Source organism: Populus trichocarpa, chromosome 10 (assembly GCF_000002775.5).
Source record: "Populus trichocarpa isolate Nisqually-1 chromosome 10, P.trichocarpa_v4.1, whole genome shotgun sequence".
NCBI lineage: Eukaryota > Viridiplantae > Streptophyta > Magnoliopsida > Malpighiales > Salicaceae > Populus > Populus trichocarpa.
This window is the reverse complement of record NC_037294.2, coordinates 21,652,115-21,676,791: the sequence shown is the minus strand read 5'-3', so window position 1 is coordinate 21,676,791 and position 24,677 is coordinate 21,652,115. Positions and strand designations below refer to the sequence as shown.

Sequence of the window (24,677 nt, the reverse complement as noted above, 5' to 3'; positions counted from 1 at the left end):
ATAAGGATAACATTAATCTGGATAAGTTTGGTGTATCAACCATGAAATCTGTATCATGTTCATTTAATATCTGATCATGTCAAATATTTTAGATAAAACATTTCATATTAATTCTATGTAATTTTTTTAAATTATTGTCTACAAATAAGTCGTTTTGATTTTTTTAAGACTTGTTATTTAAAAAAAAAACATATTTTGAGACTGATGGGGTTAACCTAATAGCTCAAACAGTGATATGATGGCCCAGATAATCAATAAGAGGTCTTGGATTACTATTTCATAGGTTTTGGTTGCACGCAAAATAATTGTTCATAACAAGAAAGTGTTTGGTAATGAGGTTGCGTCTTCGTTTTGTTTAAAAACACAGATACAACCTATTTAGTAAAGAAAAAAACATAGTTTACTGTTCATGAATTCCACAGTGTTTTTACGTTTGAAACGCAGGGGGAAGAAAAGCAGCTAGGAGCTGCTTTCCGCGGATAAAAATGTTGAACCATGCTACACTGTTCACTGAATAGTGGAGTATGCATCCACTGTTCACGTGAAATAGTGGAGCATGTCTCTACTGTTCACATGAACAGTGGTGCATGATTCCGGCCGGACCGAGTCCGGTCCAAAGCTAAATGCATTGAACTGAGTCCGACCCAGTAAAAAAAATTAAATTTTATTTTTTATTTTTAATTGATGACATATCATTTGTAGAATTTGATCGCAATCCTAATTTTGTTCTTGATTATATTTTACCTGATGTTGTTGCACGAGAAACCAATGAAATTGTAGTCCTTGTCGGATGTATTTTATACGTAATGGAATTGTAGATAGTTTAATTGAACAATAAAAAATATTTTATATAAAGTATTATTTATTTCATAATGTAATAACAATAGTTAAATCTACAATATTTAAATTCAAAATCTTCAAAAAAAAAAATATATATATATATATATATTATAATCTTAATTTGAAAAGCAATTTTTTAACCAAACACATTAAACTATTTTTTGTTCAACTTTAAATTCAAGTACAGTTTTAACCAAACATATATAAATATCAAACTAACAACAACTAAAAATATTTTTTATTAAATAATTTTTTTAAAATTAATAACTACTAGAATATCAAATACACTTCACGACAAGAAAGTGATCGATAATGAATGATTGGGTTGCGGGCATCAAAGTTGCTACCCGTTTGTTTTTGTGATTTGATTGAACCATAGATATGTTGCGGACCACCAATTACAGTGTTTTTATATTATTTTTAAATGATACCCATCAACTAAATTCACGGAGTATTGTGCAAGGAAAACTTGTCTTTACATTAAAATAAAATAAAATAAAAACAACTTGCTGTAAGCAATCGAGAGAAGAAAAAAAACACAATAAACAATCATATTATTTCTTTAAGAAATAATATTGCCCCAACTGGCAGCGCATTTAAGGGGGTAAAAACTCAATGAGCCTTTGAGTAGGCGAGCTCCAATTAGCCATCCACCATAATAACTAATGATGCCCCACATGTGGACCGCTGAAACATTTAAGGAAATATAATCCCAAAATATTGATTGAATCAATCACTATTTAGCTACATTCGTAAGATTAAATGCCACTTATTTGTTATTTGGAGAATTTATCAGGAAAAAAGCACTGTTCAAACATCATGATGAAATCAAGGTTAGTTAACGTGTTTATTTTTTTGTTTTAAAAATATTTTTGAATTTAATATGTTGATTTTAAAAATAATTTTTTTAAAATAAAAAAAAAATTATTTTAAAATATTTTCTAATAAAATATACTTTAAAAAGCATAACAATAAGCAGGGAAACACATGTCACAACAGCAGCACTATATCCAGAGAGCCAAAAATCGAATCTCATGGTTTCCACAATTCATTCGCTAAAGGGGAAATAAAAAACGAAAAGGGTCAGTTAATCTTCCCAAAAATTCACATATCTCGCCAAAAGGGACCATTTCCGCTGAAAAGCTTGATTTAATTATTTTCTCCAGGCTATTTCTTTCTATCGTACGTTTTCATCGCTGATGCCTATGAACTGGCCTCTACAGCGACTTTTAAACGACTTAGATATTTTCCCTACACCAATGGAAACTACCCTCGACCCCTTCTCACCTCTGCAGATAAAATAAACAGTTCACACCTACACTTAACGTAGCGTGTAATCTTTGTTGCTGCAAAACTGGACCTTCAAATAACGAAACTACTTCCGAGCAAATCACCCTTCTTCTGCATCCTGTCATGGTGAAAGTGACATTAACGGTTCTCCCGAGTCTAGTCCTGGAATATTAACTTTCAAGTGAAGTTTTAAAATTATAATAATATTTTAATTTTATGTTAACAAAGTTCAATGATCTACTCGATTTCAAAGTTAGGGTTTAAAAACTATAATAATAATCATTTTTATCATTGTGTTAACCCGGGTTAATGGTCAACCCGTCCTGTAACCCGAGCCTGTCTCGGGTCTATCCCGAGTTGAGTTTTAAAACTATAATAATAATCACTTTTATTCTTATATTGACTTAGATCAATTATCAGCCCTACCTATGGCCCGGGCTTGGCCTCGAGTCGGGTTTTAAAAATATAATAATTATTATTTTTATTCTTATGTTGACTTGGATCAATGGTCAACCTGACCCATGACCTGGGTCGACCCCCAAATCGGGTTTCAAAACTATGATAATAATCTATTTTATCATTGCATTAACCCGGGTCAATGATCAACCCGACCCATGATTTGACTTCTTGTTGGGTTTTAAAACTATGATAATAGTTATGTTTATTCTTATATTGACTCAGATTAACTAGATTAACCATGGTGTAAATTATTGAACAAGCTTGTAATACTCTTAATAAGAAACTAGAACATCCTTATACAGGATACAAATTATTTTTTATATTATATTAAGGTACATCAAACAACTCCATGAAAAAAACTATGTTGTCCAGTCCATCATATCAAACACCACCTCATGTATATATCCATTTCATGGCTTAATTTTTATTATTAATAATAATTTTAAAGCCTTTTATGTCCATTGAAAGACGATTGAGAGTAATCCATATATCCTAATTATTTTGGAACAAATTACTTATAGGTTATCAGAAAACAGGTTTCTCAGTGCTAAGCATAATAGAAATTAGTGAGTAATTCTTGACCATGACTAACATAGGAGAATAAATTTACTTAATTACATCAGGAAGCTTAGTTTTGGTCCCAGCTTTTTAGAGTCTCTTTGGAAGAGTGTGGCTGGGATATCTTTTAAAAGTGTTTTTTTTATAAAAATATATTAAAATAATATTTTTTTATTTTTTTAAAATTATTTTTGATATATCTTAAAACTAAAAAAGATATTAATTTAAATAAAAAAATAATAAAAAAATAATTCTTTTTAAAAACACTTCTAAAACATAAAAATAAAAATATATTAGTATCCTAATCGCAGCCCCTGCTTAACCTTAATTTCCGTCAATGGACATTGAAACGGCATCCATCCCATCATCAAGGCTGGCAAATGAAGACAAGTGATATCAGCTTTCAGAGGCAGGCGGAACGGAATTTAAGTTGTCTTTGACGGTAACGGATAGAAGAGCAAAAACGATTAAACAGGAGGAAGCAACATTTTAGATAAAAGAAATACAGAGACAAAACTACACCAACCTCAGGGTACGTCGGAGGACAAAAAAAACTCACAGATGATGGATCCAACGCAATTAACATAGTTACTAAACCCGAAGCAATAACTTCAATTAAATTTAAATTTAAATTGAATTTGATATTAATGAGTTAACTCGCAATTCAATTAAATGAGTTAAACTCAATCCAAATCCAATAACCTAGTTATCCGAACTGACTCGACAACTATGTCAAGTACAAAACTTCCCCACACACAGAACAAGCATGCACATGGGTGTTAAGTGTTTGTTTATGCAGCGTTACACATACAATGACGTATGCAAAACATTTTGCCAAGGTGCCAACCGACTTTCTTCTTCATCCCAGGCGATATATTCGAGCTATATATATATACTATAAAGTTTGTGGTTCCAAGCTTCGAAGACTCCAAATGTGGACGGTGCTATCTCACATGTGCAATTTATTGCATTATAAAATATTATCATTTCGGTCTGCAACGGTTGTTGGTAATGTAATTGAAAATATTTTTTATTTTTAAATTTCAAAGGAATGACATTTATATTTTATGAACACCTTTTTAATAATGTTAATATCTTTATATAAAAATATAAAAAATTATTAAAATTGTGTTTTTTCAATTTAAAAATATATAACACTTGCAATAGTACTAGATGACACCACCAAAAAATTAGTAAATACAAACAGAAATACCAACGAATGATAATTTTTCCAACTATCCGTGATCTTATTAGTAAAAGTCTTGCCGACAAAATCAGTGTTTAAATACTGACAAAATATCTCATCGATAAAACACAAAATTCAAGTAGTGTGTTTAATAGTTTCAAGATATTGGTAAGAATTTGTTTTACAATGATTCATGATTTTCTTTCTTTGATGTGAAAAAAGTCTATCATCCAATTTTTATATATGACATGTGATAGTGTGAGTAACACATAGATATAAAACCATGCTACACTCATGACTCAGTTTAAGGGTCGGGTAATAGATTGGTCGGGTCAACTTGGATTAATAAAAAAATATCATCTTAAAAAAAAAATAGTTAAAATCAAGTTTGATTAGGGTTTTAATTGGATTGATTTAGTTGCGGATTGACTCGCCTAGTCAATCAGGTTTGATCAAATTAACTCTAATCTAATTTGATATAAAACTAGATCTATGTCGGGTCCTAAATTTAAAAATTATAGCTTGATTAATAGAGTTTAATAACATGAAAAGAATAAAGGTATGAATAGAAGTTCCTTGTTATATTTTTTTTAGTATTAAAGAAAAAATTTATGACATGTGATTGCAAGATTTGATGGGTACTTAAAGACATGAAAATCTGTATAGTTAGCAAGTGACGAGGTCCTAAAAAATTCAAGTAACATAGGAGCAAACCTTATGTGATGGATAATCAGCAAATCTCTTGATTATAGTAATCTGATCTATTTTTTTTAGCCAAGATAGCTGGTTGCCGATACCTGGTGCCTGGTAGGGCAAAGTGGTTGATGGTCGATACCTATAAAAAATCTCTTTTGATAAATTCAGGGACTCTTGAATACTTAAGTAAGTAAGTATTTTTTTTTTAGTTTAACGTGGGTGTCCGGGCTAGCTTGCGCACACCTCGACTAATCCCACGGGCCCTGAAGTTAACGACCATGTATGCCTCCAGTGGCCATCATATGAGCAATCACAGGGCTCGAACCTGAGACCATAGAGGGAGCAAACCTCTTGGTCCCAAGCTCTTACCACTGGGTCACAACCTAGATGGTTAAGTAAGTATCTTTTTATAGAGAGAATGTAATGATATTTTAGAGAAAGATGCTCTGAAAACATGTATGTAGTAGAGAATGAAGATTGTGAACGAACCTAAAATATAAAGAATTGATGAGGCATTTATAACCCATGAGTCTTGTTCTTTCATGGAGATGAGGGGCTAGACTGTAATCTTGTTCTGATAGTTATAATAAGGGATAAGTATCCATTATACAAACATTAATGCGATGAAAATATGGTAGGCTCTTGAGAGATTCTTTATACATTATTCCTTACAAAACATTCATGTTGATGGAAATATGGCAGGCTTTTACAAGACTTTAATACACTATCCCTTACACAACTTAATGTTAATGAAAATATAGTAGGTCTTTAAAGAACTTTTATACACCTAAGAATGTAGGGAAAGTATGATCCAAAATGTATTGAGTAAAAAAAAAAGGTCCCTTGTGGTAGATAGAGAACTCTCATATGTCGAGCTTTTTTCTAAAGCTAAGCCCATGGCATTAGGCTCTCCTCCAAGATTAAGCCCACGAGGACTGAGATCTTTTCTTAGTCTAAGCTCATGAGGGTTGGGCTTTTTTCTAGGTTGAGCCCATTGTGTTGGGCTCTCCTCCAATAGTGAGCCCATGAGAGTTATGCTTTTATTCTAGGCTGAGCCCATGAGGACTGGGCTCTTTTCTTAGGCTAAGCTTATGGCGTTGAGCTTTTTCTTTAAATTGAGGTCATAAGAGCTGAGATCTTCCTCTATGTTAAGCTCATGGTGTTTTTCTTAGGATGTTGACTGGGACTATGAGTTTTGACCTTTAAGATTTTTAAATTTATTAAATTCAGGTTTATGAGCAGGCAAATTGAATTGTCTTTGTTTGTTGCATTTTTGCTTTATTGGAATCCATGAAAATGTTGGAGATGAGAGATATATTTGGATATAAATGTTCAAAATAGAAAGATCATGGGTAAATTTGCTATGTATTTCCAACAATGTTGTTGGAATAATAGAATAATTTATCTAAAAACATATCTAAAATATTCTCTTAGATAATATTTGGTTATTGTTTTAAAATAAAAATAAAAATAAAAATAAAAATATGTTACATAACAATGTTATCTTAGTTTTTTATTAATGATACGGATACAAAAGTTTTTTATATATATATATATATATATATATATATTGTGATGTGAAAATGGAATATTATATATTATATTTCTAATTATATCAAGAAATTTAAAGATAGATTACGATTTGAATGATATAAAAGAGATGGTCAAATAGTAATTAATGAGTTTTAAAATGACCCACTTACAAAAAAAATATTCAGAATATGCCCTGCAACCACGGCTAATTCAGTCTCTATCATTGATAATGCGATCCACCTATCATGCTAATTATCAATTACTTTTTGATCGTCTCTCTACTTATTGTAAGTCATAAAATCTTATCTTAGATCTTAAAAATCAGCTTTGAATGATCTTTAATAGTCAAATGAAGGCATCTTTTAAATAAAATGGGAATGGGAATGTAAAATATTGCATGAATTAGCTAATTAATCTGTTTAAAAAAACAATAATAAAATACACATAATTCATCAAATAAATTAATCCAATTTCCTATATATAAATTAATATGGATACCATCAATTCATAGCAATCATAGCCTGTTTCTTGATAATTGAGCAGGCAATTTCTATCTTAAAAATGCTTGCTTCTTTTAAGGCTGTAATTGGTTCATGCATGATTTTGAAAAAGGTCATGTGATGAAAAGATCATGGTTTAGTTGCTTTCAAATTTAAAGCCATCGCAATCTGTGATGTCCATGAAACTCCCAAGAAAAATTATTTTCTGGGACCAAAATAAAAATTGGGGGTATATTGTGGAATTAATAAATATTATGTAAGAACAAGATAAAATGATGTTATGAATTACAAAGAGTTGGGATAGTCCTATAAATTAAAGGGCATCCAGTAGTCTACCAGCCTAGCACTATTTCTTTTCTTCTTTTCCACTAGAGGTGTAAGCTTCCCACATTAATGGAGTCTAAAGATTCTTTGCAGGCTACTTTTTGGTATTCCTTTTTCTTTCTCACCATCCCCTTCTTTCTAACCTTTGTGCTGCTGTATCTTCTAAGATCAAAATTCCGGTGCTGCAACTGTGAAATTTGCACTAATTACCTCTTATCAGGATGGTCAAGAGAGTTCAAGAATATCTGTGATTGGTACACTCACCTTCTCCAAAATTCTTCCAGACAAACGATTCACATTCATGTGCTTGGCAACACAATCACTGCAAATCCTGACAATGTTGAGTACATTCTGAAAACAAAATTCGAAAACTACCCAAAAGGCAGGCCCTTTTCTATGATCCTTGGTGATTTTCTAGGTAAAGGTATTTTCAATGTAGATGGAGATTTGTGGCTGTTTCAAAGAAAAATGGCTAGTCTAGAGCTTGCAAGCGTCTCGATTCGAAACTATGCATTTGAGATTGTCGACACTGAGATCAAGTGCCGCCTTCTCCCTCTGTTGACATCAGCTGCTAAGAGTACAGATGGTGGCCTAATAGATTTACAAGATGTTTTCAGACGATTTTCGTTCGATAACAATTGTAAATTTTCTTTCGGGTTAGACCCCGGTTGTCTTGAATCATCATTGCCGATTTCTGTTTTCGCTGAGTCCTTCGATCTTGCATCGAAGTTGTCAGCAGAGAGGGCTATGGCAACATTGCCGTTAGTTTGGAAGATCAAAAGGTATTTCAACATAGGCACAGAGAAGAATCTCAAGGAAGCTATTGAGGTTGTCAACATTCTTGCTGATGAGGTCATCATGCAGAAAAGGAAGTTAGGTTTCTCTACAAATCAAGATCTTCTATCAAGATTCATGGCTTGCATTACTGATGATCGATACTTGAGAGACATCGTGATAAGCTTTATTTTGGCAGGCCGTGACACAATGGCCTCAGCCCTGACAACACTCTTCTGGCTGCTAGCAAGCCACCCAAATGTTGTGTCCATGATTAGAGAGGAGTCGAACCGAGTCATGGCATCAAATCAAGAATCAGCAAGCTATGAACAAATAAGGGAAATGCATTATCTCCACGCGGTTGTTAATGAAAGCCTGAGATTATACCCGCCAGTGCAATTTGACTCAAAATTTGCCATGGAAGATGATGTTTTGCCTGATGGGACTCTTGTTAGGAGGGGGACTAGGGTCACTTACCATCCTTACGCAATGGGTCGAATGGAAAGGATTTGGGGCATAGATTGTATGGAATTTAGGCCAGAAAGGTGGCTTGAAAATGGAACATTTTGCCCAATTAGTCCATTCAAGTGCCCAGTTTTCCAGGCTGGGATTAGAGTTTGCTTGGGTAAGGAAATGTCACTTGTGGAGATGAAAATTGTAGCTCTTTCTGTAGTGCGTAGGTTTGACGTTAAAATTGTACCGCCGGAGGTTTCACCCCGGTTCAATTCCGGGCTAACTGCAATGCTAAGTGGTGGGCTTCAGGCAGAAATTAGAGAAAGGGTCATTGCAGCATGATATTGTATGTTTTTTGTTTTTTTTTTTATCAATGTATGGTATGATCCATGGGTGCCATTTTATGCCACATTGCGTGGTTCAGACATGGGGACATTGAGAGATATGTGCAAGTAAGAGGTCCAGAGTCACATGTGGATGTGTTAAAATGGCATGTCCGTGTAGGTATGTTGGTGGAGTGAATAAGAAGAATGACAACGACCATTTAACCTATCATAAGCAATGAATCTCTATTGTAAGAAGGCAAATATTCCGTAATGAATCTCTATGCAACAAAAATGCATCTGAACATTGATATTTCCATTTTTTAAAAATAAAATAAAATAAAGATCAATATTATGGTTAGATGCCATTTTATGGTAATCAATCAATCATGTTATCATAAAAAAATAACTATCATCAAGGAGAAATGGCTCTGAATATTCAATATATATACTTATACCCCTAATTATTTTAATTTGACCCACAAATAACAGTTCATAATATAATAAATTTTCATTTTTTTTCTTGCATCCAAACTAATTAGTAGAACAATTCATTTAACCAAATTTTAACCCAGAAAACATCAAATAGTTTATCTTCTAAAAGAAAAATACTCAATAATTTAGATTTATTTATTTTTTTATTGGGGAAAGAAATCAAACCATCTACAATTTCTTATAATTTTCTCTTTTTAAATTTTTTTTTTACCTACCACCCACAAGCTCAATTCTATCATGTTTTTATTAGAAAATAATATAAATTGTATCTTAGAAGGTTGAAATAGTTATTTAACCGCCTTCATTTTATTACCGTATCATCAACCCAGGAGCTTTAACTCTTAAAACCAATCCCTCCATCGATTAGGCAAATATATATCAACTGGGTACTAATTCAGCAACAATATATATGCCCCTGAGACTAATCCACCACTGTTAAATCAAATCTAGGTAGCTAATCTAGGAGGGTAATTAAGATACTTACATATAGATCACTACCATAAACACATATAACTTTAATGAAACATCAAATCCCGTAAATTAAGTATTTTTAATCAATAACACTAACACCATCTTAATTGTTCAGGCAAGTTGGTACCTAATTAGCTCTACAGGTAGAGTTTCATATATATTCATCTGAACCCAAATTAACATTGAAGTACATATAATAATTATATTTATAGATAGAATAACAATCATTAGTATTTTATTATTAAATCTCACAAATATAATAATCAATATAATGAGTGAAATAAGTAAAAACTCGCGTGTAATATCCATGTGTTTTTACTAGATCAAAAGCTATACGGCAGCAAATCTCGGGATCATATCACGTACTCCATTTTTCAATTGTAGGGTAGCAGTCAAGAGCACCTTAGCTTCGGTCTGATACCATTCAAAGCCTTATCCATCTCTTGTGCCAGTGAAGGAACATTCGACTAATAATAATCAGGAATAAAAATGAAAGGAGTAAGAGAGTATGATCTCTTGCCAGAGGTGAACAAGAACATACCTGACTAGAAAGAAGCCAGATTCCCAGCCGAAACAACACGTTATTTGAAGAAAATGTGAGCAAATCTCTTGTAAAAGTCACGGCGAATGAAGAGAAAAAATCATGCTAACAAAGATCTCCTTGAGATGGCAGTAGAAAAGTCTTCTTCAAATGAATGAAGGGATATAAATGCAAAAATGCTATACAAGGTACAAACCCAAATCATGTGTTTACAGTCCTCTGCCTGGCCTTGCCTTAGACAAATGGAGAAATGCTTGCTAGCATACACAATTAATGCTTTGGTTAAAAAGAGAAAAAACGATGAATATATTTGCATCAAAATCTAGAGTCTGAGTTCTAAATTAAATCGGGTGGAAAATAATCCGGTTAAACTCGGTCTACTGGGTTAAATAAGTTTGCTTTTTGTTCACCGGAGATGTTTCTAGACCCCATATTTTGCACATGGGATCAAACATTTATGGCAGTCTGGAGTTTAGTACGAGTTAGCTAGCTGGAAGAATGGTAGTTGCGATATAATTGTGGATTTTATAGAGCAGAGCCCACATCCAGTTGCCAGGCATCGATCTGCAAGTGTAAGTGCAATTTGCTCTTTTTGCTGCATTATTAGGCTGGTAATTTATTTCTGACAACGAATGGTAGTTGCAAGAATTCTCACCGGCCGGCTTTTACAAGAATTCTCTAGACATCCTTTTGAATGAATGAAAATAAGCAATAAGGTTTCCCACTGTATACAGCAGACAGCATTATATACAGTGGTCATAAGCTGACACAAATGTTTTTGTACATGTAGGATAATAGGACCACAAGGGATGAACGAATTCACTTTTACTTGTCTATTTCGAACTTGGTAATGATTAATTTTTAAAATATTATTTATTTAAAAATATATTAAAATAATATTTTTTTATTTTTAAAAATTATTTTTAATATCAATAATAATAATAAAACCCCTCTCTACCTTTGCTGTAGCCTCGAGAAGTGGGTAAATTCAGCACTGAAGCTGCAGCAGAGCACCTGAAATCTTTCGTGTGATGGAGGCCCATTTAGTGACTAAAATACATGATAGCAGGGCCATTGAGGAGAGGCCTCTGTACCGATTGGAAAAATGAGTTTAGCATCAACAAATGGAAACTCTCGAATTGAAAGAATGAATTAAAATTTGGGATTGAATTGGTTCTTTAATATTCTAATTAATATGGGTTCATAGTTTATCAAGGTTATTAAATTTATCGGGACAAGATTTGAATCATTAATTTTACGTTTTAATTCGAGTAAATCTAAAAATAATACTGTAATGAGTCAACCTCTCCGATGAAGATGGATTTAATAGCATTGTAGTTTACCATCAGGCAACCATATTCTTAACGATCCCTCTCAAGGTGCCATATATTTATTGCAGTGTGATGCAAGTGCGATAGCTTCACCTGGTATGTCAACCTTGCAATGGTTTTTTTTTTTTTAGATGTTTTTTTCAACAAAAAGAAAGACTAACACATGAGGCCATGGATATACAGACACACTATCATGTTCTTATCCGTTATTAAATCCTTCTTTTCTTTTTCAATGGAGTCATGATTCATAGAATAATAATCACTTCGCGTGGAATTTTGACGATTCTTGCAATCTATCATGTTTACAGCAGTATTTTTGTTCCCCCTCCCCAGAATCCTACTGGCTTCACAGGGTCAACTCCTCGATCGAGTGATGCATCCATGTATCATGGAGGACGCCACCTTCTTCATTAATTTAAGTAATTAACTAATGCGTGGTTGAAGATCGGGTTAAATGTTTTAACGTGTAGCTCAAGATCCTATGTATTTTTCAACACTCTTGTAAAACCCGGCCTAATTGCTTGGTCGGATCTGAAGCTTAGTTAACTTAGGGCATGTATTAGTTCGAATTAATAAAAAATTCACTTGATCTAGTCAAAATCTAAGATGACTCGTGATTCAATTGATCTAGATCTAACCCGTCAAAACCTGACCCTTAATTCATTAACTTTTTATTTTATCAAAACAATGCTGTTTGGATCTGAACCTTATCCCAAGTCAAAATCAGATTAAGTTTTACGACTAGTTTTTTAGTACTTACCTTAATCAAACTCTCTTCTAAGAATTCATTTTGGTATTAAACTTCTAATTTATTACAATTTTTAAAAAAGAAAAAACTATGTATCAAAAATTATTTAAAATATTTTATTACAAAAACACATTTTATTTCAGCAACAAAAAAATATATCTCCTAAGTTAATGAGCAGTAATTAACTCTTTTTAAATGCTTCCTAACTATAGTGCCCGGAGCTTTACCCATCTCAATTAAGAGTCCGAGTTTGGCATGGAAATAGACAGCGTAAAATTAATCCTAATAAATTCAAAATAATATTATTTTAAGATTATTTAAAAAAATAGTTAAAAAGATATATTTTTTTTTTGAGAAAAATAAAAGTGAGTTTTTGATATATGTGAGCTCTTACCGAGTATAATTTAAAACTTAATTGAAATTGGGTTTGGGCTTAAAAAGAGATTAACCCGTTGATAATGCCGAGATTAACAGCATTGTAAGAAGATTAAACGCCAGATTAAGAGGAGATGGAGGTGGTAATTGGAATTTGGTACTGCAAGAGGGGATGGGTGTACTATCAATATGTGTGGTACAAGTCTGTACTTGTACTGCCTTCACTTGAAAGGGAATCCATACATATCTCACCAAAAAGACATGGCCTTCTTCTCAAGTTTGCTCAGCTACCGAATCAAAACCGTGCCTCCACAAAAATCTTAGATTATGAGACAAAAAAATAAAAATAAAAATATTAATACTATCAATGGAAAAACCATTGCCAATAAAATTATATTTGATTTTTTTTTCTTATAAAGTATATTTGTCATTGTTGTTGCTTTTACGGTTATAATTTTTAAAAAATATTTTTAATTATATTTTTAAAAATTATTTAAAAAATATGCATTAGAACTGTTGTGAGATTGATTTTTTTGCATATAAAATAAATCACAGCATCATCACAAATTGGTAAAAGGAACAACACAAATGTTAATTTTTTATTGAAATAATATTAACAAGTTAAAGATAAAATAAAATATTAAAACATTGATCGGGAAATAGAAATAGTTTTCTGTTGACTAACTTAAAAAAAAAGGAAAAATTGAGATTAAAAAAATAGGAAAATGTTGCCGGGACCCACAAGAAAAACAAACAAAATTCATCGCGCACATAAAAAATTCTATAAATTCACGACTTTGAAGAATGCATAATCAAGAACAAACTTAAAATCTTCTCTCTGTCTTCTTGATTCCTTGTTTTTCGTTCTGTTTATTACAGCAGCAATACCATAATCATGTCTCAGGTACCAAACATTCTTATTTCTTGATTCATCTTTTATGGCAAAGTCTATGTTTTTATTGTGTTATTTACTTGTTGTTTTGACTTGTGATGGGATGTTTATGAGTCTTTGATTGATTTTGGATTGCCATGTTGAATTTCAAGTTTGAATCTTTTCTAGGGTTATTGGGTTTTTGTTCATTTTGTTTTGTTTGAGGATTTAAGTGAAATCTGTTATGGTTAAAAAAGTTGGTAAAGGTGTCAAATTTAATTTTGTTAACCTAGTTTTTGAGGGAGAAAGATTGCTGCTTTGTTGTTGGGGAGCTGTGGTTTTGAATCATTTCTGGTTTTAGTTGAATGAAAATTGTAGGATAAAAGGGATACAAAAGTGGCTTTTTTTCTTTTTGTGTTATTGTTACGAGTTAGAAATTTATCTAGGCTCGGATGTTAACTGAAGTCTTCACCTGTTGTTGAGCATGTCTTGGTTTTTGCTGCCTTCCCTCTTCTTGATTTGTTGACATTATGATTGTTGCTGATTTTTGAAAGTGTAATGATTTTCAATTTTGCTTGATTTCAGACTGTTGTCCTCAAGGTTGGTATGTCATGCGAAGGCTGTGTTGGGGCTGTGAAAAGGGTTTTGGGAAAAATGGAAGGTTTGTTCTTGCCCTTGCTTTTGATCTTTTTAGTCTCTGGAGCTTTGTTGACCGTGCTGTCTTTCTCCCAACACACACACAAACAATTGAAATGGCCAAACATTTTAGATGGGCTTTGCTGGGTTGTCAATCTTAGTCCTTGATGCTAAGGTACTATTCCAGGAATTTTAGGGCAAGGTGTACATCGTGTTCATGGTCTATTTGATAATGAACTAGAGCAAAGATTGGTTACAGAATTTTGCACCTTTGCAAGTAGGTTAGTTACCAGTTTGGTATGATGAGGTTTCGGAGCATCTGCAATTTGTGAAGATTAGGATATTTACTAATTGTACATTAGAAAGCAATGCACTTCTTTACTCTTCATCAACGAATAAAGAAAAAAAAATGAAAGGTAGATTTTTGAAGTATTAATCAAATCTGGCTTAGAATTCCATGAGCAAATGCTATTTTCATATTTAGCGGGGACCTTTGGTTCATAGTTTCTGTTATTTGATGATAATAGAGTGTTTCTTCTGTGAGCATCTTCAGGTGTGGAATCATATGACATTGATTTGAAGGAGCAAAAAGTCACAGTGAAAGGAAATGTGCAGCCAGATGCTGTTCTTCAGACCGTCTCTAAGACCGGGAAGAAGACTGCCTTCTGGGAAGCAGAGGCACCAGCTGAACCCGCAAAGCCTGCAGAAACCGTGGCTGCTGCATAATGTTTATAATACCAATATTTACTATGTGAAACTGTGTTCTACTGGGTTATAGTTAGTTGGGCTTTCTATGATCATGATGTGGATTCTGGATATCCAGCATGCTTTTACTGGGATGTAAGCTATAATAATTTCTCTGGTACATTCATATGGTTATCTGTATTATCATTATTATGCTATAACTTAAAAGGCATGGCTTTTCTACTGTAGAGGAAGTTACTTTCACGTCCACACAAATCACCACGGATGACAATGGGCTGCACTGTGTATTTGTTAAAAAATCATTTTGATTCTCATTTTGTTTTTCGGCGATAATCTTAGTTGAACGTCAATTGATTATGATTTTTTTTTTTGTGGAAAAAGTGAGGTTGAAAGAAGAGGGATTGAAATGAAAAAAATATTAAACATAGGTGGTATGTCATAAGTCTTAGCAACAAATACACTTTGGTTTCTTAACTTTAAAAATAATCAAATTATATAATTTTGGTTCCTCAAAATTTTTCAAGTTTAATTTTGGTATAAAAGTTTTTTTTTTATTTTTCAGTTCCTGGTTAGAGAAAGAAGAGAAAGATTGTTGGATTCCAACAATAAAGAGAGAAATATCATTAATACTGATTTAGACCATTAAAATTATTGATATTTGTGTCATATGGATTTATTCAATGAGGAGTTTATATTAGGTTTTTTTTGGCCTTGAAAAAACATATTTGAGCATGATTTGAATTTTGATGCTGTAATGATTTTGGTTTTTTAAGTGATTTTTTGAGGCCACATATATTTATCACGATTCATAAGGTGTTTTCTAATTGTTTTGATTTGAAAATGGATTGAAAATGAGTTTTTGAATAAAAAAATTAAAGCCTAATTTTCTGGTTGCTTCAGTAGCTAGAATCTGGGTAGTATTAGATGACACATCATTTAATTTTGTTTTCAAAACAATTTGTTGCTCGCCCTAAATGCAGCCAAAAGAAAAATAAAGGCCTAGTTATTGGGGCTTGCTAGGGCAAGCCTGTGCGCGAGCTTGAAGAAATGGGCTGGGAGGGCAAGGTTGACCCGGCTAATTTTTTTTATATATATTTTTTTTCTTTTTATGCTTTTTTATATATTTTTTTCAAATTTTTATTTTATTTGTATTTAGATTAATATCTCTTCTTTCTTTTATTTTATATATGGAATCTCTTTTAAATAATAATTATTTTTTTGTTATGCATTTAATTTTTGAAAATGTTTTTTTTATTCATCTATAGTTTTTTTAAAATATTTTGTATAGATGAATTTTTTTTGGAGAGAAGAAAAAATTTATTTGCAGATAATATTTTTTTTTATTTTATTCAATCAATTAATGTGTGTTTATTTATATTATTGTTTGATTAAATAAAAAAATTATTTTAATAAACAAATATAGCAAACATAACTGGATAAATATTCAGTCTTATGATATTAAATATCATGATCTATACCTATCTCTTGATTTTTTTTATTTTTAATTATTATTTATTGTTTGTTTTGTTCATTTATTAATAAATATTGTTTTTGATTTATTTGATTACATATATATATATATATATATATATATATATTTATATTTATATACACATAATTTTTATTTTATTTTCACTTATAATTTTTTTAACTATGAAAACGTGTTGAAATGGTCTATGTATATAATTTTTTTTTTAAAAAAATATCTAAACGAATAGCAGGTAAATATATAGATATATAGAAAATCTCATTTTTCTTGCATGACTATATTATATTCTCGTATTCTTCTCTGGATCCCGAAGTCACGAAAGTACTCAAAATGATTTGTATGCTTCATATCTGGGGCTAGGACAGGTAAAACGAACGCGTTAGCCTTTGAATTAACTCCTTTTAGTCTCTGGAATTGCAAATTCTATATGGCTAGCTGTAGCTTGTCTTCCCCAAACATTACACACAAGTCCACGTACAGATTTTCTTCGTTCTTACAAGAAAACGCAGCCTGTTCAAAAGCTTGGAAGATAAAAACTCAAGAGACACGATAAAGAAGGTGATCACGGAGGAGGTGAGGAGGAATGTCAGTGTTGTGGTGGATGTTTGAATAGATCGTTGCTGAATCTCTGTTACATCGTCCTGCAAAGATCTCTCAAGGAAAGGAGATCACAACGAGGAAGTTCAAAAGGACATGGCTTGTGCAGATCATCGCCAGGTGAGAGATCAACGAAGAATGTGATTAAGCATTATTTGATTTTGATGCATCATTGTATCTAAGCCAAATGCACTTATGGCAAGAAACTAGGAGCATGGATTGGAGAAGAAACTCATGGAACAAATGTCAAGCCTCATCTTGCAAGTGTAATTAATTTATATTAATATTCAATAAATTAGTAATCTCGATTAAATAATATTTTTATTTTATATCAACTTAAATTTAAAATTTAAATGATATCTTAATTAAAAAGTTTTCATGCTATCATGGATATTAATTTATAGAGGTTTAACTGTAATTTCATTCAAATTTACTTTAACTACAAATGATTAATAAATTAGATTCATATGCAATAAAATAATTTATTTCGACTTTTTAATTTCTACTATTTATTTTCATAAAAAGTTTAATAATTTAATTTATGAGATTCATTTATTCAGCATATAATTTTTTTTTTAATTCCATGAGATGCTTGAAATGGGAATTCAAGAATAATATTTGTTAATTAAAATTAGCATTGATGACACAAATTAAAAAAAAAAAAACCCATGTCCTTGTGCATAGCGGAAACGTGCAAAGGAAGTTACTTTAAACGACTAACCAGGCATCATAAAACCCTAACCCTGACTCTATTAACACCCCATCAAAACCCTAACTTTCACACGGTTTTCTTCTTTCTCTGAAGATCAAAGAAAAAACCCTCAAAGGTAAAATCTTTCTCTGCCTTTTACTTTGCAATACGGCAAACCCTTATTGTATCATACTCTAATTTGTTTGCCTTTGTTGAAATCTAGAGGAAAAGGAAAGAAAGAAACAATGAAGACTGTTGCTGCTTTCTTGTTGGCTGTTTTGGGTGGCAACAATAGCCCTTCTGCTGAAGATATCAAGAAGATTCTTGCCTCTGGTATATGCTCTTTATTGTTTATATTTTTCTTTTTGGCTTGAAAGATGAAATCTTTGTTTTCTTGTTTTTTTGTTTTTTTTTAAAGAAGAAATCTTGAAAGGCAAGTAATAAGAAATCTTGGGATTTTTAAAAAATTAATCTTGTGTTCAGTTTGGATGATATTATTCCGGGGAATAAAAGAATGACCAGAAAATTAAAAACCCATTATAAATTATGTTAAAGTTTTTTTTCCCTGTTTGGGATAAAAAAACAGGGGATTAGCTAGTTTTTTTCACAATGTTGTATGTGATATGCTATAATGTGTGTTGATGTTGTGTGTTATGGCATGAAAAGTTTAGATTGGATGCGTGCCTGTTGATTTGCCTACTAAATTAGGCATAAAAACGGGTTGTGTTGTTGGTTCATCTTTTTTTTTCTGATTTGTGCTTTGAATATATCTAACTGTAAGGGATTTAGGTTCTGAAAGTAATGTATGTTTTGTGCTAGATAGAGAATATTGTATGGAAGGATTTTTGTGGCTTTTGTGTTTTGACACAAGGGATACGGAGATTGTGCCGTCCGAAGAAACTTGATTTTAAGGTCAATAGGACTGATTTGTATGCTTGTGTTCTACTCTGAATTGAATCTTAATCTGGGTTATGTAGCGGATTACCTCATGCTTAGAGTTTGTTTTTATATTTTAAAAATATTTTTTTATATGAAAATATATAAAATTGATAGTTTTAAGTATATTCTGAATAATTTTAATGAACTAATGTTAAAAATGATATATATATTATTTTAATACATTTTCAAATAAAAAAATATCATATTACTTGAAAATATCCTCGTTTCTTATTAAACTTGTTTTTTATACTTGTATCTTTAATTCTATTTTTCTTAATTTGAATCTTTTTTTTTTAATTGGGTGTATCTTTTTGATTAATTTTGTATAGTACTATCTGAATTCTTTCTCCTTTCTTTTTGAAAGGAAAAACAAAATGTGAATTTTCAGTCACAAAAGCCAAAACTCAGGACAAAATGGACGTTTATGGAAATAATTAGGCTTTTTCAGGTTTTGAATGCTTTGAAATATGGTTTGCAGTTGGTGCTGAAGCTGATGATAAGATTGAGCTACTCTTGTCTCAAGTTAAGGATAAGGATATAACTGAGCTTATTGCTGCTGGAAGGGAGAAATTAGCTTCTGTGCCTTGTGGTGGTGGCGCAGTTGTTGCAGCGGCTGCTCCAGCTGATGGCGCTGCTGCTCCTGCTGCTGCTGAGACAAAAGAGGAGAAGGTAGAGGAGAAAGAGGATACAGATGATGTAAGTCAACATCCTTCTTAAGGCCAGATTACTAGATTTACAAGTAGCTAATTGTTTTGCTGAATATTTTTTTTTTATTCCACTCCATCTCTATTTTCAATTCTTTTGATCTGGTACCTCCTTTCTATTCGTGCATTCATGTCTAGTCGGTTCATCATGTAGATCATCTGGTTATTGTTATGCATGCAAATATTATTTAATTGCTAGTGCACTGATGTTCCTTATGTTTCATTCCTTGCAGGATCTGGGCTTCAGTCTCTTTGATTGAGGAACTATGATATCAGAAAAACTTTATTCTTCAGATCAGCTGTAGTACAGCTTTAGAACATTACTTCTACAGGATGCAGGTTATGAGCATTTTCTTTTTTTGAGACTAGAAAACCCTAGATGTGCTAGAAAAATCTGAGATTTTAACTGTGGATTCCTTTTGTACGTTATCTTTTTATCAAAGATTAAAATTTCGGTTGAGGTATAGCATGAACGGCTACAGTTCACACAAAAATGGCAGAACTCCTGTGAAAATTTATCAATCTGATCTCTTTTTGGATTGTTTCGAGAGATGCTGTTGGTCTAGTCCCACGACAATTATAAAATGGCAGCACCAAAATATAATTTAGGATGTTGCCTGTTCATGAGAATGATGACATATACCAGTAATCAACTCTTGATTTTCAGAATATTCAATGAACTATAACAAGGCACCACTTTATACCTTTTTGGGGCAGCAAATGCATTGCTCTTTAAATGCTATGCTGTCTAATCACTATGAACATGCGGCTTTGTATCTTTCTGCGGCATAAGCTCCTTTTATTTTACCGAAGTCATGGTAGCAGCCCTTTCTTTCAAGCCCATGGCAAAACTTAAACTGACCAGCGGTCCTGTAATTGTTCATTACTGTGAGTTGAAACACTCATTGGTCACTGATATTGTTTAGAGTTTCAGGGTGCATCGTGTTCTGTATGATTCAGATTACTTTGAACAGTCTAATCTGGCCAGAAACCTGTTTAAGTTTTTGAAAGGTCTTAGTTGTGTTCTGTATGAATCAGATTACTTTGAACAGCCTGTAACAAAAAAAAAAAAAAATTACTTTGAACAGTCTAATCTGGTCAGAAACATAGGTTTTTGAAAGGTCTTAGTGGTAGCTGTAATGGACCTTGTTGAATTCTTCTATGGTCTTAGATGTCCTTTCATAGATTTTCAAACCTCCGACAAACAGAATCCAATCCCCATTGCATGCGTTCTTTCTCTCCTCCCCTCCCAAATAACTAAATACACAGTTCCACCTATGGAGCCAAAAGCTTAAATTATGGCAGTGAGTTAGCCTAGTCTATCGCCCAGCCTTCTTCAGTGTCCAAATTAAAGTGTTCAGATGTTCTTCGGACTACCACCCTTTTTTTTCTTTCTTTGTTCATGTTCTAAATGGATTAGAAAAGTTTCAGATCTTAAACAAATTGACGGCTTGTGGTAATAAGTTATAATTGCCATGGTAAGCTTAATGGTAATTGTAACGAGGTCTAATTGCCATGACAAGATCAATGGCGGAATAGGTCTAATTGTAACGACTTGAGATTTGTTCTGGCTAGGAGCTTCTACTATACCTGGGACAATTCTCCATGGTTTTGGCACAGAGGAGTTTCGGGAAAATGAAAATAAGGTGAGAAATCCCTCTCGTGTGTCCAGTCTTTCTTCATAGAAACACGAGTAGGTTGCCAAAAGATGACAAAATAAAGGTTTTGTCTATCCTGTTAAGGCTAGCAGGATGACAACTTTAGGAGATGGTGTTCTCAAACCATTGCTTGATCTGTCCTAAACATGATAACCAGTTTTTAACATTACATTTAACTATTACCCCCAGTGAATAAACTTCTGGGATTGTTCCTCTAACCATAACATCAACCTGTAAGACTTTTGTCCAGGACAGCTTTTCTGGTGAATTTGTTGTCGGCCTTAGATCTTCGAGGCCAGAAATCAGCCAAAAGACAATAAACAATCCAAACAACCGCATAATAAAAACCACTAGAGGAGAGAATAAATCTTCCCGTTTTCTTTGTTCAGAACAGCAAATGAAGGAGAAACATAGAGGTTCGCTGCAAATTACTGGTGGCTCCAGAACTCCCCCCGTAGGGTAGAGAAAGATGCCCACAATAATTCCAGGGAAACATACATGACATCAAACAACAACTGAAAGTTCAAACAGGACTAGAAATGATATCTGACAGTTCTAAACAGACTGCAAACTAAGTTTCAGCTTTCATTATTGAAAACTCGGAAACACGGTCCGCAGAGCATAGCAGAACAGAAAAATCACCAGATTGTGCTTTTCAGCAACCTTGGTAGTCATTGGTCACAATCCTCCTTTCCAGCTGCATCAGAGAAATCCCAGAGGAACAACAACCATTACTAATTCAAAAAGTCATTGATAACTTTCTACGTCGAATAAAGTGCTGAAAATCCACAAACTCAAACTAATATCATATCTGTTACCTCAAGGAAAGCCTCCAATTTATTATGCAGAATGAAAAAATCACCTTTGATCACCTCCAACCTCAGGAGGCAGCTACAAATCAGATAATGTACAACAAGTGAGTGGCTGACAGATATGGTAACTAATATCTATTGAAATTTCAAATAAAAACTGCATTAGGAGCATAATTTTAATGATTTCATACTCATCCTTGTTTCTGGCAATAGCAGCCTGACGAAATTCGCCACAAGAAGTCGCCACCCGGCATGCACCAAGGCTGCAACACCAAATTGAACAGAGCAAGTGAGTCTAAATAATTATAATAAGCATGATGACTGTTATTAGCCATGATTAAACACAACCGACCCAGCACCGGAAAATGCATAAGCTAGGTTGTTCTATTAAAGGCATTCAAATCAACTATCTATCAAAATTTTCATTAGGCAATTCCATCATTTCACACAAAGCACGCCGAGACGATTGTTTCTAACAGATAAAAACAAATTAAGGAATCAAAAAATTCTTAAACATGTTTCATAATGATTAATTAATGCAACGCAAGCTAGATCTAATCAATAAATGGATTGATAGGGAATAAATTATATCACCATGAGGTCCCTCCTTTAAGCTTGATGCATAGTTGTTCGAGATGTTTGAAGTCCACAAGAGGCTGATCCCTGTAAGAAAATTATAATCAGTAATAAAACACAAAAAAAGACCTCATTTAGATAAACTGAAAGAACAATCATTGCATGCATGTGCATGAGATTCAACCGTACAATTCGGTAGTCATCTCCTCTAAGGTGGTTTCAGAATCAGATATGTAAGTAGGAAGAAGCTCAATAAACAGGAAGGGTCCATTGGCCTCCTTCAAGTTGTAACAATCTTTGAAATGATGGTCCACAATTCCCTGCAAGCAAAGAAGATAATTGATAAACATAATGACAGTCAAAAACACATAAAAATGTACCAAGAAGACAAAAAAACAGACATCATCTTCCATGGACTGAATGAAGTCGTACAGCTTCTCAGTGAGAGCTTCAAGAGCTGCCAAGCCTGTCATTGCTGAAGAGAAGAAGCTAGCCCCACAAAAGAACAACAAAGAGAAATTGAGAGAGAGAGAGAGAGAGAGAATCTTAGCGAGGAGCGGTGCATGAAAGGTAACATAAGGGGGGTTTATATAGGTAGTTCAAGGAGTAACTGTGTCTGAGTTTGCATGCAATTTTAGAGATAAAGACAGAGCTGTATAACGTGAAAAAAAACCATGGTTAAGGCAAAGACAAAAAGTGGTGGAACTTTCTCGCGTGTTTCTGTGCTGGCAAAACAGGCGTTATGGACTCGCTCAAAATCTGAAATGAAGCAAGACATATCTGCATATTTGGCAAGAAATAGCAAAGGATTGTGCGTGTGATGATTTTTGTGTCAAAGGATTAGGGTGCTCTTGACATGTATAATCAATCTACTTTCAATTACTGCAGCAATTAATTAGCAATGGAAAAGGGTTTGTTGCTTTAAATGGAAGTGGTTTTTGTTAGTAAAAAGAATTGATAATACTTCTTAATTATAGGCTTTTTTTACTGCATTAGAAAAGAGGAAAATGGCAATTAAGAACATTTATTTATTAAGGGTTAGTATAAAGTAGAAACTAAAATAGGAATATTATTTTAAAATTATTTGGAATAAACCGTTTACGAGCGATGCGTGATCAAAACTCATTACTATTATTGTTTATTATGAATAAGTTAAAAATTATTCACTCAACCGATAATTAAAAATTAGTTTTAAAAAACAAGTCAATAACAATAATAACTGTCGATAATGATAATAACTATTTTGAAAACAAAACTCTTATTAATATACAAATAACTTCTAATTATAGGTTTTTTTTACTGCATTAGAAAAGAGGAAAATGGCAATTAAGAACATTTATTTATTAAGGGTTAGTATAAAATATAAACTAAAATACAGAGTATTATTTTAAAATTATAAAAATCATTTGGAATAAACCGTTTCCGAGCAATACGTGATCAAAACTCATTAATATTGTTGTTTATTATGAATAAGTTAAAAATTATCCACTCAATCGATAATTGAAAATCAATTATAAAAAACAAGTCAATAACAATTATAACTGTCGATAACAATAATAACTATTTTAAAGACAAAACTTATTTTTTTGTCATTTATTATAAATATACAAATAACTTCTAGTTAAAAATAATAATTAAAACATGATCAATCATTTGAAAGAAATTGTTTCTAAGCGATGCGGGATCAAAACTTCTTAATTTTATCGTTTATTATATAGTAAAAATCACTTACTTAACTAGTATGTATAAAAATAATTATATATAAAGAAAAAGAGTTAAAGAAGAGGCATGATCAAATCATTTGAAGTGAAAAAAAAATGAATTGATGGATTTGGGGTAATTGCAATCAAAGGAATTTAATATTGAAAAATGAGTTAATAAAGATAATTGTTTTCAAGTAATGCATGTGGTCCACCATCATATATCTATGTTACAAGACAAATCATTTGAAATAACTATTTCCTAGTACGTAATATGAGATTAGAGATTATTTATTTCGTCTTTTTATTAAAAATATGTTGAAGATTTCTCATTCAATCAATATAGTAAAAAAAAATAAAAATGAAAAGAGTTAAGAGATGTAAAAGTCTTCTACGAGGAAA

General features: G+C 32.3%; 4 protein-coding genes across 5 annotated transcripts; 3 read left to right on the top strand and 1 right to left on the bottom strand.

Annotated features, from left to right (window-relative positions):
* Positions 1–7,241: 7,241 nt before the first annotated feature.
* On the top strand, positions 7,242–9,038 carry LOC7477179 (cytochrome P450 94C1). Its single transcript, XM_002315411.4, has one exon. The coding sequence runs from the start codon at positions 7,456–7,458 to the stop codon at positions 8,953–8,955; it is 1,500 nt and encodes a 499-aa protein (XP_002315447.4). The 5' UTR covers positions 7,242–7,455; the 3' UTR covers positions 8,956–9,038.
* Positions 9,039–13,635: 4,597 nt separating this feature from the next.
* LOC7477180 (copper transport protein ATX1) lies at positions 13,636–15,336 on the top strand. Its single transcript, XM_002315412.4, has 3 exons — positions 13,636–13,801; positions 14,354–14,429; positions 14,958–15,336. Exons 1-3 carry the CDS (start codon positions 13,793–13,795, stop codon positions 15,128–15,130), a joined length of 258 nt encoding a protein of 85 aa, XP_002315448.2. The 5' UTR covers positions 13,636–13,792; the 3' UTR covers positions 15,131–15,336.
* Positions 15,337–16,709: 1,373 nt separating this feature from the next.
* On the top strand, positions 16,710–19,995 carry LOC7477181 (60S acidic ribosomal protein P2A). The gene is made up of 4 exons (XM_052456555.1): positions 16,710–18,022; positions 18,110–18,219; positions 19,304–19,521; positions 19,763–19,995. Exons 2-4 carry the CDS (start codon positions 18,132–18,134, stop codon positions 19,787–19,789), a joined length of 333 nt encoding a protein of 110 aa, XP_052312515.1. The 5' UTR covers positions 16,710–18,022; positions 18,110–18,131; the 3' UTR covers positions 19,790–19,995.
* A 1,533-nt stretch (positions 19,996–21,528) lies between these two features.
* LOC7477182 (histidine-containing phosphotransfer protein 2) lies at positions 21,529–23,615 on the bottom strand. Of its 2 annotated transcripts, XM_024610069.2 has the most exons (6): positions 22,977–23,615; positions 22,765–22,895; positions 22,594–22,662; positions 22,191–22,262; positions 22,006–22,078; positions 21,529–21,884 (listed from the first exon to the last, which is right to left on the bottom strand). In XM_024610069.2, the coding sequence occupies exons 1-6, from the start codon at positions 23,046–23,048 to the stop codon at positions 21,843–21,845; spliced, it is 459 nt and encodes a 152-aa protein (XP_024465837.1). In that variant the 5' UTR covers positions 23,049–23,615; the 3' UTR covers positions 21,529–21,842. The 2 variants fall into 2 exon arrangements, with proteins under 2 accessions (XP_024465837.1, XP_024465836.1); XM_024610068.2 differs by having other exon boundaries at positions 22,765–23,615.
* Positions 23,616–24,677: the final 1,062 nt, after the last annotated feature.